This window comes from Arachis hypogaea, chromosome 20, assembly GCF_003086295.3.
Source record: "Arachis hypogaea cultivar Tifrunner chromosome 20, arahy.Tifrunner.gnm2.J5K5, whole genome shotgun sequence".
Lineage (NCBI taxonomy): Eukaryota > Viridiplantae > Streptophyta > Magnoliopsida > Fabales > Fabaceae > Arachis > Arachis hypogaea.
The window spans coordinates 134,775,405-134,793,444 of NC_092055.1; the positions used below are offsets into that span (position 1 = coordinate 134,775,405).

At 34.9% G+C, this 18,040-nt stretch overlaps 1 protein-coding gene across 3 annotated transcripts; it reads left to right on the plus strand.

The window, feature by feature from the left end:
- Window positions 1-11,865: 11,865 nt before the first annotated feature.
- On the plus strand, window positions 11,866-17,096 carry LOC112785200 (pectinesterase 31). Of its 3 annotated transcripts, none has more exons than XM_025828649.3 (6): window positions 11,866-12,251; window positions 13,232-13,336; window positions 13,484-13,561; window positions 14,700-14,887; window positions 15,979-16,152; window positions 16,811-17,096. In XM_025828649.3, exons 1-6 carry the CDS (start codon window positions 11,997-11,999, stop codon window positions 16,959-16,961), a joined length of 951 nt encoding a protein of 316 aa, XP_025684434.1. In that variant the 5' UTR covers window positions 11,866-11,996; the 3' UTR covers window positions 16,962-17,096. The 3 variants fall into 3 exon arrangements, with proteins under 3 accessions (XP_025684434.1, XP_025684433.1, XP_072086404.1); XM_025828648.3 differs by having other exon boundaries at window positions 11,900-12,251; window positions 13,457-13,561; XM_072230303.1 differs by lacking the exon at window positions 13,484-13,561 and having other exon boundaries at window positions 11,915-12,251.
- Window positions 17,097-18,040: the final 944 nt, after the last annotated feature.

Genomic DNA, 18,040 nt, shown 5'->3' on the forward strand with positions numbered 1-18,040 from the left:
AACAAACCAAACTAAAGACATCAGAAAAGAACCATAAGACAACCAACCAACCAAACCCCAGCTGCAGAACAATGAGTCCTTCCCGTTCAGTGGCGGCAACCTTATTACCACTGCCTAGAACCCCTTGTGGCAACTCTGGCACCGCAGGGTGCACTCCTCGTAAACCCTGGGTACTCATACATAACGTAGCAGTAAGCACACAAAGTCCAAAAACTCGACTCTATTGCTACCGCGTCGTTCGAGGCCGCAACAACAGCCATTCGAGTTTGCCGAGCTAACTCGGCCGCTGTCTGATTCTGCACATACTGGTGATGGTGGTGGTGCTGCTGCTGAGTCACGGCCGACACTGGAGGAGGAGTGGAGGTGAGTAACCAAAGGTCTGCGTCGTACGTGGCCTTCTTGGCGAGGTTGGAGAGGATGAATCAGGCATCGTGGATGAGGGAGAAGGCGTGTGCGGTGAAGGTGAAAGGGTTACAATGAAGGTCAAGGAGGAGGGCAAGACAGTGGTACTAAGCGGCGATGTGGTCGAGGAGATGGTGGTGAAAGTTTGGAAAATTTGAAAATTTTGAGAAGAAGAAACAGTGGTCATGGGAGACATAGAGAAGCTCAAAGAAACAGAAAGAGAAAGAGAGTTGAGGTTGAAGATAAAGGAGGGCAACTTGGGAATTTATTAAAAAGTCAATACAAAATTAGGGTTTGGGTATTTTTGTCATACGAAACCCTTCTTTTATCGGTACAACATTAGTTTTCTTGTTTGATGGGTACTTTTGTCAGCGTTCGCAAAGTTTATGAGTACAAATGGTTGTTTTTCCATAATATTTTTTATTGATTTTTTATCTATTTACTATTATTTTAAGACCTAATTAACAAATTGTCACTGTTTTAAAAATATATTATCTAGCTACTATTTTGTCACAATAACAACTGTTTTTTTTTTTTTTGCGTTACTGACTTAAACACGCTAAACTGGTTCTCGAGCTCAAAGGGAAACCTCTAAATTTGATGGCTCTTAGTCACCTACCATACAAAAAAGTCAAATCAACTAGTGATTTTCACACAGAACACACCACGTGTGAAAACGGTGTGGATAAAGTAAGAAGCTTGTAGCGCATTAGTGTCCCATCCCATCCCTGTTAACTTAAGGAGAACCTCATTTCTCTTCTCATTTTATTATTTTTGCTTTTCTCTAAAAAATTCATTTTATTTTTGGATAACATGTGTTTTAAGGTAAGTTAAGAATTAATATTGGTCAAAAAAATCTTTTTGGTTAACAACTATAATCATCTGACAACTATAATCATTTGACTATAACACTGTGATAGTGGTGCAAAAATTTGTAACTTTGGAAAGCCATGGTCCAGATCTGCATAACATAATGATGTGAAGTTAAAGGACTTGCAATCATTATTTCATGCTTTGAGGAGCCCAAAGAGATTCTATAGCCTGACATCTATATGTAGATGGATCATAAAAAAAAGCTGAAAATGGAACAGGAATCATTGTTAAAAATGACGAAGGAACTCAGATAGAGCTCTTGCTAAAATTTGAGTTTTCAGCTTTCAAAAATCAAGCAGAATATGAAGTCATGCTTGCTGGCTTGAGGCTAGCCAAATAAGTTGGGGCTGCAAAAATTATAGTGTTTAGCAACTCTCAGGAAATAACTTCTCAGATAAATAAGAATTATCAAGTCAAAGATTCCAACATGAAGAAGTACGTAGAAAAAATACTAGAACAATTAGCTCAATTTCAGGAAGTAGAGGTCAGGCACATAACTCAGAAATTAAATAGTCGAGCTAATGCCCTCTCCATATTGGTCAGCACCAAGCCAGGGGACAACAATAAGAGTCTAATTCAGAAAACTCTCTACACCCCATCAGTAATCAAAGAAGTTGACAAGTCGGACGCATTAACAATCACAAATCTGAATTTAGGGTGGATGACCCCTATCGTCGAATACCTCAAATTTGATGTCCTCTCTAAAAAGGAAAAAGAGGCAAGGAGACTCATAAGAGAATCCCAGAACTATACTCTTGTCCACGATGTACTTTATAAAAGAGGAATCTCCACACCCTTACTGAAGTGCATCCCGACCTCGTCGACAAAAGAAGTCTTAGAAGAAGTCCATAATGGTATTTGTGGAAATCACTCGGGAGCTAGGTCACTAGTTAAGAAGGTCTTGCGAGCAGATTTCTACTGGCCGACCTTACAAAGGAAAGCGGCCGACTTTGATAAGAAATGCCAACTCTGTTAAAAACATGCTAATTTCCATGTGTCACCACCAGAAGAGCTTATCAGCATCACCTCACCTTTTCTATTCATAAAATGGAGCCTAGATTTACTCGGACCATTTCCTCAAGCACCCGGAAAGGTGAAATACCTCATAGTCGGGATTGATTATTTTACTAAGTGGGTTAAGGCGGAATGCCTGACAACTATCACGACCAAAAGAAGTCAGAAATTCCTCTACAAGAACATTGTTATCCGGTTTGGAGTTCCATACTCCATCACTACGGACAATAGTACCCAGTTTACCAACTCAACCTTTAAAAGTTTGGTGGCAAGCTTCAAGATTAAGCTTCAATTCACGTCGATAGAGTACCCTCAGACCAATGGACAAGCAGAAGCTGCGAATAAAGTCATACTGGCCGGGTTCAAGTGAAGATTATGGTGCACAAATTCCCACACTTTCGTACAACTGAACCAGCAAGTGCACTGGGTCGTCCAAGTAATACCTGAGCGAGTCAGGGTCGATCCCACGGGGATTGTATTTTGAAGCAGCTATGGTTATCTTGCAGATCTTAATCAGGGGAATAAGAGATGTAGGTATGTTTGTTTAATTGCATAAAAGAGATAAAGAGAAAAAGGGTACTTAGAACTCAAAAGTCGTATAAAATATGATAAGAAGGTGATTAAAGCTTGGAGATACTTTGTCCTTCTGGATTAACTCTGATCTTACTGTCTTCTACAATTGTGAATGATTTCTTCTATGGCAAGCTGTATGTGATTGACGCTGGTTTGAGCAGCCGCCAATTCTCCTCCAGATCTGAACCCCAGGGTTAGTGCGGATCCATTCTGATTGAGGGTGAAGCTCCTGCAGTCTATTCTCTTTAATGATCCTACTCAAAATATCACAGACAAGGTCAGATCTTCTGGATCAGAGAATGCTGCACGTTTGGGTTCTAGCCTCTACCACAGAGACCCTAATCTCCCCGTACTTCGGCAGAACTGGTGTCTCGAGAAGTCCCTAACGAAGTCATGGATTAGTCGTCTAAGAGATGTATAATCAAGCTGGTAGTTCATCATTGTCCGATGAAAGACTCACTCTGAACCCATGTAGAATGTGATAACCTTATGCCAGTTCAACGCATTCATATTGATGAAGAACGAAAATACATCTTAGAATAGAAAATCAAACATAAATTGAGAAAGAACAGTAGTACTTTTATTAATCCATAAAATTCAGCAGGGCTCCTCCCCTCAACCTAGGAGGTTTAGAAACTCATACTGATAGAAAATACAATCATAAACAAAATATGGCTTAAAATCCTCTATAATTATGTAAAAAATCCCTTAAATACTAAACTAATGACTAAGGATTACATAAGAAAGGTAAAACAGTCTTTTTAGTGCTAAAATCCACTTCTGGGGCCCACTTGGTGAGTGTTTGGGCTGAACTTTGATGAGATCTACGTGCTAGAAGGCCTCTAGGGTGTTGAACGCTGGCTAGGGGGTCCTCTTTGGGCATTTGGACGCTGGTCTCCTCCTTGTGGGCGCTGGACGCCTGGACTGGGGCAAGAGGCTGGCGTTGAACGCCAGTTTTGGACCTTCTATTCTGAAGCAAAGTATAGACCATTATACATTGATGGAAAGCTCTGGAAGTTAGCTTTTCATAGTCGTTGAGACTGCTCCATTTGAACTTGTGTAGCTCTAGAAAAGCTCTTCCGAGTGCAAGGAGGTCAGATCCGCACAGCATCTGCAATGCTTTCTCTGTCTCTGAATCAGACTTTTGCTCTAGCTCCTCAATTTCAGCCAGAAAATACCTGAAATTGCGCAAAAACACACAAAATCATAGTAGACTCCAAAAATGTGAATTTAACACTAAAACCTATGAAAACTTAATAAAAATTAAACAAAACATGCTAAAAATAATATATGAAAATAATGGCAAAAAGTGGATAAAATATCCGCTCATCAGACTACAAGATGCAAAGGGTGCATGGGCCGAAGAGCTTCCTCAAGTCTTGTGGGGATATTAGATAAATCTCTATTCAACAACCGAAAAATCTCCATTCTGACTTGCTTACAGCATAGAAGCCATGATTCTCATAGGGGGCAACGAAGAAAGTCCAAGGGTTAGATTCTACAATGAAGTGGAAAACATCCAAGCTCAAATGGAAGAACTCGATCTCCTTCTAGAAATTCGAGATCAAGCCCGGATAAGGGAGAAAGCATTGAACAAAAGAATGACCACAAGGTATAACAAGAAAGTCATCAGAAGAAACTTTTCCATTAACGACCACATATTGATCCGATATGACATCGGCATACAGAAGTCGGGCGAAGAAAAGTTGGCTGCAAACTGGAAAGGACCTTATAAGATCATTCAAGTCTTGGGAAAGTGTTACTTCAAAGTGTCTGACCTACAAAGAAACGAACTCCCAAGGTTATGGCACACATGTAACATAAAAAGGTACTACAGTTAGAAAGCGAACCTTGTTTCTTGATGTACTTTTTTTTTTTTTGAATTCATGGTTTTTTCTCAAAAAGGATTTTCCTTGAGGGGATTTTAACGAGGCAACATAACAAGGGCTAGAAGTTAGACGTAAAGAAAACTCTTAGTAGCAAATAACACTTGTAAATTATTTTCATTAATGATCATTTATTCTTTATTCCATTGATTGTTCTACCACACGTACTAATTTAAGCTCGAAAAAATGTAAAAATTATTGTCCGACCTAGATGGTCGGCAAGATGAAGCGACAAGGTCCAAATTAGTGTACGAAGTTATATAAGCAGATCGTGGCCTAACTTCATTAAAGCTACTTAAAAGAAAGTTAGTAAAAAATGCGAGTCTAAAATGAATCACAGAAGTAACTTTATAAAATCGACTATTTAAAGTCGGTACTTAACTAATAAAATTTCCCGACTAAGGAAACACATAGTTTCGACCTCGTAAAAGAGTGATCCAACTAAGTATTCAACCTCCACCGGCCGACACCACCAAAACAAATTATTCGACTAAATCAAGTTCAAAAGAGAGTCATCAATAACTTGTCAAAATTTTATCTAAGTCACAAAGCTACAGCAACTCAAACAAATAAAGCGAAGACATTAAAAATATATTTTGTTAAGTCACATAAAAGTTTCCATAAAATAAATTGTGGAAAAAGTTTCCGACGAGCCCAAACAAAAACAAAATATCCATCAACATCTATTACAAAATAGTTTGTTTAAAGACCCATAAACTGGGCCAGAGAATATCAATAAGTTTGTGAGAATAAACTAAGAACATTCTTGTTCACCAGTGGTTAGATCAGCAGCACCTTCATCTTGAGTCGCAGGGAGAGCCTCAGCCAAAGGGTTTGAAGAAGAGGGAAGATCTTCATCCATCCGAGTCGGAAAGCTCTAAGAGATCTCCTCAGTTCGGGCATCTGACGTCTTTGGGTCTCCTGAAGGACTATCATCGTCCATGGGAAGGACTATTTTCCCATCAATCACAACCTTCTCTGAATCAATAGAAGAAAGGTCCACGTCGGGAGCAATAACCTGGAACTGAGCTTTCAAGTTCTCAGTGATTTCATCCATACCTCAGGCCACTGACTCCACAAAGGTGGCATAATCCTCCTTCAACTTGGCGACCTCATCCTTCAAATCTAATTTTTCCCCGAAGACCCGACTATAACTCTCCTCGGCTTTCTTTTTCAAACCCTCTGCCATGGCACACGTAGCCTCAGATTGCTTCTCTCTCTCTCTCTCTCTCTCTCTCTCTCTCTCTCTCTCTCAAGAGAGAGAGAAAGAGAGAGACTTTGACAGATTGGAAATAAGAGCTTCCTTCTCCTTATCCAACTCCTCCTTAACCTCCTTCAAAGATGCCACCTCAGCTCTAAAGTCGGTCAAAACTCACTGAGTGACACCAAGGGGAGTCTCCTCAAGTTGTTTAACAAAGCAGGGCAAATCCGAGCCGTCCGTATACCTCCTCGAGCCAACACAAGAAGATGATTTTTATGGAAACATCATCCATGCTTATAAAATTATGGGGAAGGATGTGCTCCTCAAAATAGGCTACAATGTTAAAACCTTGGTCACACAACTACCAGATTCAAAAGAGGAAGTTGTGTGTTTTTTGGAACTCGGCTCGAGAAAAGGGGGGCACATGAGGAGTAGTTTGAATGTTGGACCCAGTAGGAGGAATAAGAGGAGGAGGTGAAGGTTCAGGAAGAACCTTAATTTGAATGTTTGACGAATACTTTTCAAAGCGCCCAATCCATTAGTCATTCTTGTTACAAAACCAGAAACGAAATCCAGGTTATATAAACTTAATAAATACAAGAGGATATTACAAAATGCAAAGGATTACTACCTAGCTTGGTAAGAACGTAACTCAACTTTCCTAACATAAATTTTTTTGTGTCAAGGTTAGGAGCTTGACTTCAACACTCTTGGAACAGGGCCACTATACACTCCTCTACTTCATCTAAGTCCTCAAGATTGTATTTAATAATATTTGGGAACTCTTCCTAGTACAGACTAAAAATGGCTTCATCTTTTTCACTCAGAAAGAAAGGTTGTACACCCTATGCAGATCAAATCTTGAAAAAATAATTTTTAAAATTATGAAAAGAATCTTCAAAAATACAGAAAACTTTCCTACCTTGAACAGCTCAAAAAGAAATCCAGCCTTATTTTTTTGGAACTAAATGGTTTGGCGAGTTGAAACAGATAAAAAAAATTTTAGAGGATAGTGGCAGATTAAGCTCTCGACTTATTAGTTGATAAATTTTCATAAAACCCCAAGAATTGAGATGAAGTTGAGAAGAGAAACTTTACAGAGATGGAGAATTTCAAACTCAAAATTAGAAAAGGGGAGACTCCCCCTCAACTTAGTAAAAAAACACTCATACACATACATGAAATGACATTCAGACTTGTCAAGTCGGAAAAAGCAAAATCTCTCCTCAGGGTCAGGAATCACAATCTCATGCTTATCCTCACCCCCTCAATCTTTACATAGCCTATGTTGTCTACGGAAAGTTTCGACGTACTCATTATCGACTACGGGGACAATAGAAAAAATAGTAATATCTACTCAGTCTAAGTTGGACAGAACCTTAGAAGACATGTTGAGTATTACTGAGCGAGACATAGAAAGCTATACCTACAAAACAGCAAAAGAAAATCATCACTACAAGTCAGAACACCAGGAACAACAATGTAAATATTCAAACAGTTTGCAAGAAGTCGGCTTATCTTCAACAAAATGGAAGAAACCACCATGACTACTAAACCCTCTGAAGGACAAAGCGATTAATCCATCCTATTGGAATTTGAAATGGTGCCGTTATCAGAACAAAAAATAGCACTATTTGCGGGCATGAAACAAAGCCCACATTCAACGCGAATTCATAAACAGGGGAATAACTTTCAAAGAAAGAAAAAGAACACAGATTATTACTATAAAACAACTAGGAAAATTACTGCAAGAAATTATTTTTTGCACAAACATAAAAAATGATAGTATCAAAAACACATCATCCAGCAAGAAAACATGGTTGCAGAAAATAAAAATAACGAAGGAAAAACCAACCTTGATTGAGGATCGAGTAACGGAATACACACAACAGCAAAGCACGAACGTTCCAAAAGCCTTCAAGCAAGCACAAACGAATATTCCAAATAGAATTCCAAGATAGAGAAATCTTGAGAAGAAGATGGGGTCACAATAAGGAAAACAAAAAGACTTAAGAGGGAAAGAGGGAAAAGGTTCCAGAAGAAGAAGCAAAAAGAAGAAAGAGAAAAAGGTTTGAGTATATATAAGATTCTAGGGGCAAAACAATAAAGTCATCCCTCCCATTTAATAATGTGCACGGTTACCAAAGTAATCGAAAGAAACGTGCAAATGATTACGAAAGGACTCAATATTTCAGTTCTATAAAACATGTTGAGTATCCAACTTGACCTTATGAAAGGCGATTTACCCGACGTGATGGAGATCTAGCTTGATCTCTAAAAATGCTTGAGTCCGATCCAACGAAGTTCGGCCTCAAGCAGGAGCACTGTTCATACCTTGACCCACTACTTAGCTAGACCCAAAATGAATAAAGCCCAATCTACAGACATCGAGCGAATCAGCTCTCACCCGACCTCATGAAGGTCGGTCACAACAATACAGGTGCAAATCTACTTATCTAAACAAGTAACCGACTCCTACAGTTTTCCCTATCCCTCTAGAAAGAAAATCTTAACAACCTTCCTAACCAAAGGAAAATATCTACCCACCACCAAAAGGTGGAACCACTCTAAAAAATTATTATTGACTCCATATCTACACTTATAAATATCGTGACACCCTCAGGTATAATTCGAATCCAATCTACTAAAAACCTGCCTAAAACCCTTACTAATTTAAATATCAGAGTCCCTTGTAGGTATCACCCCCCGCCTCCTCATGAGGAACTCGGACAACGGCACTTCGACACCAGTAGACGTCGGACGCTGCCCCAAAAGGAGTTTGGACTTCATGTTCAGGCGCAAAGCAACCTAGTTTTAGGTTACTCTCAGAATAGTTTGGAAGTTCAATTTTTATTTATTTCACAATTAGATATTTATTTTTGGGTAAAGTATACTTTTTGTCCCTAAAATTTACTAAAATTTTTAAAAATACCCCTAAGTTTCAATTTGTTTCAATTTTGTTTCACAAATTTTTTATTTACATCAATTCTACCCCTAAGAATTAACAATGTTCAAATCACTAACAGACGTTAGTGACATGGCAAAAAATGGGTTCTAATGTGGCAACTGGTATTTGAGTCATTTAAAAAAATTAAACAGTAAAAATCCCAACCTAAACCCTAAACTTCTTCTTCTTCTTCTCTCTATAAAAACAAGGAAGAAACCCTAACCCATGACTTCCCAAGGCTCTACATCATCACAAAAAAAAAAAATAGTAGGCGACGACGAATACTTACATGCAGCTGTAGTGAACCCCCTATATTGAGATAGTCGAAGACACTAGAGAATTTCGGTCGGAGATTTTGGGGTTGCGTATACTATGATGTAAGTTTCAGTGCTTTTATTTTGATATGTCTTCATGGGTTTATTCAAGTATTTTTTTTTATGTTGCATATTGGAAAGGAGTGCACTTTCTTTGCTTGCGTACATGGAGTTACAAAAACACAAGAGGCTGACGTTGCAAGATTGAAGATGAGGATTTCTACCTTAAAAGCTAAATTAGCTTATGCTAAATGGAAACTGTTTGTGGGTGTCATCTTTGGTGTTGTAGGTTGGTTTATGGTGCTTTTTATATTTTATTTGTGGGTGAATGATGAAACCTATTTGAGGTTTGGGTATTGATACGTCTAGAACTGTTGAAATTAGCAGAAGTAATAGTAGTGGGGGCATTTGTAATCAGTTTTAAAAGTGTAATCAACTCAAATACTCCTAAAAGGATTAAAATAGTTTGAATTTAAAATTGGCATTAACACACTATTGTCACCAATTATCTTAGATAATACAAATAAACTCAAGTAATGAGAGACGATCTTAACAGTGCATTAATAAAAAATGCATAAAAAGCCATTATATTAGTCATTATCAAAAAATAACATAAGTCATTATCAAGATGATCCCTTAATAACATAAATCATAACCAAGATGATCACTAATTAACAAAAGTCATAATCAAAGTGATCCCTAAATAACATAAGTCATTGGCAAAATAATTCAATAATAAAGAACTCCATAATACTCCATCTATCTTTGTCACACCAATCAACTGTTGTCATCTAACCATCAATCTACTCAATTTTACCCTTTACCACTACAAAATCTATCCATGTGATGAACCCTAATACTGAAATCATTCATTCCTACCATTATAAAAAAATTTTCAAAACAAAGTAACTAATCATTCAAAAAAAAAATAGAGCATGCCCACACGTGACATTTTCATAAAAACAGAGCATTATCAACTGAAACCCTTAATTCCTCACTGCAATAAAATCCTAAATATCAATCAAAAGTGATAAAAACAACCTAAACCCTAATCGTTCAAACAATGCATTTTTAGAATGAAATGGTTGCCTACCTCGTTAGAAATCTTGATCAGAATGGCGCTACCTCGACCTCTCATAATGGTTGTTTCGTTGGCGATCGGTAGCTGGCTGGCTACGTAGGTGTCTCCCTTGTCTCGCAATCGGCGTTCTACTCCATCTTTCTCGCCATCTGCTCCTCGCTGGCGATGAAGGTCTCTGCTCCCTCGTTGTCAAAGAATGAACGGTGTAACAGTTACTCTGAACCCTAGTTAAGAATCGTCGCTCAGTGTCGACGACGTTGCCACCTGCGTCCTCCTGCAACGTCGTCGCTGCGGATTGAAGAGAATGACGCGACGTTCTCCTTCCTCCAAGTCTGTTCGTGTTCGTGTGACTATGTTCTCTGGCTTTGTTTTCTTCGTGGCTAGGGAGAGAAAATCTGATAAATCATTTGAAAAAGGAGAGACAAATGGTTACTCACACAAGGGTATTTTGGGCATTTCACTCTCCTTGTCACATCAGACACCTTATTTTGCCATATCACTAACATCTATTAATGATTTGAACGAGGTTAACTAAAAGAGCAGAATTGATGTGAATCGAAAATTTTTAAAATAAAATTAAAACAAATTAAAATTTATGGATATTTTTAAAATTTTTAGTAAATTTTAGGAACAAAAAATATACTTTATATTTTATTTTTTCAAATAATTTGTGTCAACAAAATTACTAATAACTATTAGTGGTGGAATACCTAATTTAAATTCTTCGGCACTAGGTGTCTAACACCAAATAATTAAAAGGGGAAAAAGAACTTGATGCACTGAAAAGAATTTATTATTATTATAGTTTTCAATCATATACAAAAGGCAAATGAAATCCATAAACTGCATAAAGTCAATAGACCATTATTGGCTGATGAAAGATTGTTGTTGTTGTTGAAAGAGTTTGCTAAGCAGGATTTTCTCTTCATCATGAATTCAGCATGGAATTGCTTATGCATCATAATAATGTATCCAAAACGCAATCGAAAATTGAACACCGTGAACCATGCAATTACTTGCACTCAAGTCATGTTTATAAACTGAAATTACCAAAATAATCATATTATATATATATTTTTAGAGTTAATATTTAAATTGGTGTCTGTCTTAATTTTCTCCTTATAAAATATTTAAAATCCTTATTTCAATTTTACTTAAGGTTTTTAAAAGCATTTTAGAAAGCAAATTGAGATTAAAAACAATTTTCAATTGTCACATTAGATAATCATTAAAGAGTCCAACGTGACCATTATTAATTTATCTCAATATAGCACTAAAAAGTAAAAACATAATTAAAAACTAATAGTGAGTCACAGAGATTAAGTTATAGCTAGAATCAAATTGAATAAATTGAAAATTTAAAAAAATCATATTGAGCTACCAATATAACTTAAAGAACCAATATGAGAATTAGGTCTATGTTTATATAACTCCAAGTTATTATTAGCATAAGGAAAATATATATTCTGCCCAAAACTAAACGAGCAAGTGTTATTAACTTATTATTATAATAATATTTAAAAAAAAGTTAAGATAACAGACCAACCAAGAATATGAATCTCAATATATATTGTGTGTAGTGCGAGTCCTTTAATTTTCTTTAGATTCTCTGCGTTCTCTACAAGCTACTTTCACTGAATAAAAGGCCAGAGAGAATTGTTGAATTTGAAAGAGTTATAGAGCATAGAAGAAGCTACTACAATTAATGGAGGCTTCGCATTCTGTTAAGGTTATAACGGTGTCACAGGACGGAAAAGGAGACTACCGGACGGTGCAGGAGGCGATCGATGCGGTGCCGGTAGGCAACACTCGCCGGACGGTGATCCGGGTGGCCCCGGGAATCTACAGGCAGCCTGTTTATGTGGCGAAGACAAAGAGGTTCATCACGCTTGCCGGCATATTTCTTGAGGACACTGTTCTCACATGGAATAACACTGCTACAAGAATCCAACACCCCAAAGTAATGTTTTTATTTTTTATTTTAATTTTTTTCAAAGTCAGGAGTCTCGAACAGACGACCTCTACATGAATATAGAAAGACTATATCATTTAAGCTATAATTCGTTGGCAGTTTATATTTTTATTTGGTGCATGTAATCATGTGTTATATAATAAATGTATATCCGTACATTTTTTTTTTCTAAATGAAGTCTAACCAAATTGAATAATAAAATTTGAGTGAGTGACAAATAAAAATAGATTTAGAGAATTTTACTTTAGAGAGGAAAGTGTGATCTTTTACCTTGAATAGTTCCTCTTTCATATTTTTTTTTTGTCTCACTTATAAAATTAATGATGAAAGGTCACACTTTACTCTCTAAAGTGAAATTCAAACTTTAGAAGATTCAAATCCAATAAAAATAATGAGAATAATTTTTATTGATGCTCGATTAAATTAGTTGGATTTAGTTGACAACAAAATTTGTACCTATATATATAGCATTACTCATGCTATATATTTTTTGAGTGAACATTCAAATTAGCTCTATCAATAAAATAAATAAATAACTCTCCAAAAATTTTAAGGCACATTAAAATTGTCCCTCAAATAAGCTTTATTGATGCATATTTTCATTTCAATATAGTATTTATTAAATATTATTCATATTTATGCTCTACATAATATGATTCAGTATACATATAATTAATTATATCTTATCACATAAATAAAAATAAATAATTTTATAACTTTAAAAGTCATTTAAACGTATGAATCTAATTAAATGATTATGATTGTTTTACATTATCATTGCATAAAAAATTAAACTCACACAATAGTAATTAAGAATAATAACAATTTAGCAAACAGTTTGGAGATTAAATCTTAATCGACACATTAAACTTAGGGCAGTAACATAGATACTAGGGATATCAACTATATACTTGTTGGGACATATTTGAATGTCATGCATCCAACAAATCCGTACTATGAGGTTGCAGGGTGAAAAGGTGATAGGAGGAGGAACGTTTGGTTGTGGCAGCACCATTGTGGAAGGTGAAGACTTCATTGCTGAGAACATTACCTTCGAGAATTCTTCCCCTCAGGTAATCACTTTCCTCTGCTTTTAACGAGTAAACTTTTTATCTGAATTTGAATAGAATTTTAATTATAAATATGAAGTTAGTTTGTTTATTATGAAATTTGATTATAATTTATAACAAAAGTGTGAGGTTGTTTTTGGTGGAAGGAAGGGTTCAGGGCAAGCTGTGGCTATGAGAGTAACAGCTGATCGATGTGCTTTCTATAATTGCAGGTTCCTTGGATGGCAGGTCTCTTCACTCTTTTATTTAACTAGTACTTTATACTTTACAAGGTTCTTTATATTTTTTTTTCTTTTTCAAAATTTTGTTTTCTAGTCAAGTTCACATGTTATATTTTTTTTTAATAAAGTATATTTTGTCGATAAAATTTGCTAAAAGTATTAAAAATTTTCAATTTATATCAAATATACTCCTAGCAATAATAATTTTACAAGAATAATATTTAACACAAGCAAATAAATATAATTGTCATGTATTATTATTTGATTGGTCTTAAATTTTTTGAAAAAATAACTCTCAGAGATATATTTGATGCAAATAAAAAAACTTTAGGATAAAATTAAAACAAATAAAATTTGGGAGTATTTTTAAAATTTTTGACAAATTTTAAAAATAAAAATTGTATTTTACCCTATTTTTTTTTAAGAGAGGTTGATTCGTATTTGTAAGTAGAAAATTTTTCATTGATAGAATTAGAACCAATGCTAATGTGTTCTTAAAAAAAAAGAATGCAATATTCTCTAAGAATTAATTTATTATTAAAAGTAAAAGAAGAAGGAAAAATAAAAAAATAAAATATCTTAAATCCTAAATTCTAAATTTTAAAAACTAAATCTTAAATTTTAAATTCTAAATCATAAATCTAAATTATTAATATAAAATATAATAAAAAAAATTAATATTTATTTAATTAACAAGAAATGAACGGTTCATAAAAAGCTTTAAGAATAAGTAAAAAATTAATCCTACTATAATGTGATTCTTAATTTGAACAGAATTATCTTCTATAAATTAAAAGATATTTATGACTCAAAAATAAAATAAAATCATGCTACTATTCATTAACCTCACTCTTATCATATTTTCTTAGAGTATCTTACATGGTTCTTTGTACATGTTGATATGCTTAATTAGGGAGAAAAAAGAATTGATAATTCTCAAATAATCCATCTTTTACTTAAGATACAAAATTCTTTGTAAAAATCCTAAAGTAATTTCATTGTGGGAGGTGGTCTTTTTATTATTAATAGTTGATTGAACTATTGACCCTTTAATTTATAGCCTGTTTTTTTGCTGAAATAATTATAACAACTTGAATTAAAAAAGTGGAATAAATTAATGATTTTGTGTCATAATTATGATGCAGGACACACTGTATTTACATTATGGCAAACAATATTTTAGAGATTGCTACATTGAAGGAAGTGTGGACTTCATTTTTGGCAATAGCACTGCCCTCTTGGAGCATTGTCATATCCACTGCAAATCCCAAGGCTTCATAACAGCACAGAGCAGAAAATCTCCACATGAAACAACTGGTTTTGTGTTCCAAAGGTGTGTGAATTGTGATCATTCTCATCTATCTTTCTTTCTTTTGGTTTTGCAATATTTTTCACTAGAAGTTCTAAAAATTTTACTTGGGAAATAGGGTTAGTTTCCTTTCCTTTCCTTTCCTACACTTTATCATGTTTTCCATAGAATAATGCAAATTGTGTTTTAACTTGAATACTTTAGGTTAATACTTAAATTCGTCTTCGAAAGATTATTCATTTTTTTAAATCAGTCCATTACAAAATAAATTAGTTATATTAATCTTTAAAAAATACAACTATAAGTCAAATTGATTTTTCTGTCACTTAGATAATAATATGTCACATTAAATGTCACGTGACATAATGACAAGACAGATCAATACCATCTGTCAAAATAATCGTGTAATGTATCAATATCAATGACATGTGACATGTCATTTAATATGTCATAGATTTATATAGAGTTAAATTAGTCTCCAAACAATTTTGTCAAATATAAAGTAACATTCTTATGATAGCGTTTGTTTTGAGGTACTGAGACAGAGACTGAGAGACTGAGACTCAGTATCATATTTGTTGGTTCAGAGACTGGTACTAAAATTTTTGTCTCTGTCTCTAAAATTTCAGTATTTTAGTACCTCCAAAAAACAGGGACACAGGGGACTAAAATTTTTAGAGATGGAGACTGAAATTTTAATAACATTTTATACCTAAAATATCCTCATTTCAATTAATTAATTCTAGTTTTACCCTTTGTACAAATTAAATTAGAGTTTTATTCTTATTTCAATTTCTGTCTCCCACTTTGCACCAAATAGAATACTGAGATTTATTTCAATTTCTATTTCTTAATCTCTGTCTTTCAGTCTCAGTCTTTTCGTCTCTGTCTCTCCACCAAACGCTACCTATATGAACATAATTTGACTACTATCATATAATCTACTTCAATACTAATATGATAGTCTCATATTCAAAGCAAGGTCTAGACCCTTTAAAAGCCCCACAAAGTTCCACTTGATGAGTTATAGAGCAGCAGCATTCTTAAAGAGACTAAATAATTTAGCTGAGTTTTGGTTGTAATCCTTTTAAGTTGATGAAATATTTGCATGGCAGATGTGTTATCACAGGTAATGGGGGAAGGGAATATGCATATCTTGGAAGACCATGGGGACCCTTTGCAAGAGTGGTCTTTGCATTCACTTATATGGATCCATGTATACAACTTGCTGGTTGGAACAATTGGGGTAATGCTGACAATGAGAAAACTGCTTGCTTTTTTGAATACAGGTTCTTCTCTTCTTTAAGCCCTTTCATTTACTCATATTTAATTTTACAAATATGCTATGTGCATATAAAAAATTAGTCACTAAATTAATTATATTATATATTTGTATATAAATGTGGTGTTAATTTATTTTTAATTTATATTTTATATTTTAATATATATTCTATATGAGTAGTTAATTTGGTGGTAAATTTTTTATGTATATATAATATTATTGTTAATTTTTATAATGTTAGGTATGTCCAAAGAGTTAATTTTCATTTGTATACTCATTTTTGCATCCTTATGTTACAATAAACATAGTCACAAATTTCCTTTATACAAAAATAATAGCTAAAAATAATTAAATAATCTGATATGTTTGATTAAAAATAGTAGTATTAACTATCATTTTTATGGTAAAAATATTTTCATTTGGATGACCTATAAAATCCTCTATCAAAAAAGAAAAACTAAATACAATCTAAATTGTCGCATATATATATGACTAATATGTCTTAGTTGCAACCGTTTACAAAATATTTATGACCTAGTAAATTAAAATTTCAAAAATTTTCAATATTAGTTAAGTTGGTCCTCCCTTGTACAGAATAAGAGATATCCATCTATTTTATTTTGTACTTTTTCTAGGGATCAAATTAATATTTGAATGCGATACAGGTGTTTCGGGCCGGGTTATTGCCGATCAAAACGGGTCAAATGGGCCAGAGAAGAAGCAGAACAGTTCTTGCTTCATAGCTTCATTGATCCAGAAGCAAATAAACCTTGGCTTGCTCAAAGAATGGCTTTCAAGGTTCCATATTTTGCTTAGAAATAACAATATCACTGATGAGGACAACACTTTTTTGACATGAGACTATCTCAAATACTTGAATAAGTATCTTGAATTTTGAAGTGCTTATCAATCTCAATTCCACATATAAAACAAAATATCATATTTGACTAATTTTATGGTGCCTTTCACTTGGTATTTAACATTGAGTTCGGCTAAATAGACAACGGCGGATGCGAACAACGTGAACAATGAGCTACACTTTCAGGCTCAATAACCATAAAAAAGCATCCCAACTTAATTACCCATCTTTATTTTCACTCTTACCTTTTACCTTCACTAAACCCTAATTTCATCCTTCCGAGCGTCGTTTCCTCTTGTACTGTTGCCAACCGTCGCTGGTCACGAAGCTTCTTTGCACCGCTGCCACTATGCATCTACAGTGCGCTACTGCCGCCACCTACATGGTTTGCCGTTGTTGCCCAACACCGCATCGCTGCCTCTCCCTCCACGCCGCGTCTCTTCCTCTTCCCTCGTGCGCTGCTGCTCATTAGCTTTTGAAGCCCACAAAGCGCGTGCCTCTTCCTCTACCTTGCAGCACCAAATCTTTGTTCCGCCACTATTCCGACAATGCATCTCTGACCAAGCCTCCACGCCGTGCTGTCGAGTCTCCCTGCCTTTCACCGTGCGTCGTTGGTCTTCGTTCACTCCATTAGTATACAATAGGTTAGTATATAGTTAGGGTTTTATATTAAAGAGAATGTTTCTTTCCTCGTTAAACTGGTTGCTCTTTTTATATGCCATGGATGTTTCTTTTTATATACTGGATGTTTCTTTCCTATGTATATCGAATATAGGATGTTTCTTTTCGTATACATTGGGATATTTCTTTTTTCGCTATACTAGATTTTTTTTAACACGCACCTCGCGTTAAAGCTCTCTCCGGTAGTGGCGGCGACGGCGACGGCAAACTGTAGAGGCAGAGACGGGACATGGTGTGAAGATGTGTTTAGAAGAAGTTAAATTGTCTAATCCTAGTTATTCAAATTCAAAAATCTGATTATTCATAATTAAGTAAAATTTTGATTTTTGAAATTAATTTAATATTTTTTTAATCC

Excerpts from the sequence above, each read along its gene's own strand:
- LOC112785200 (XM_025828648.3), top strand. The coding sequence starts at position 11,997 with ATGGAGGCTTCGCATTCTGTTAAGGTTATAACGGTGTCACAGGACGGA. Across the intron at positions 14,888-15,978 it reads ACTGGTTTTGTGTTCCAAAG|ATGTGTTATCACAGGTAATG; the intron begins GTGTGTGAATTG and ends TTTGCATGGCAG. Across the intron at positions 16,153-16,810 it reads GCTTGCTTTTTTGAATACAG|GTGTTTCGGGCCGGGTTATT; the intron begins GTTCTTCTCTTC and ends AATGCGATACAG.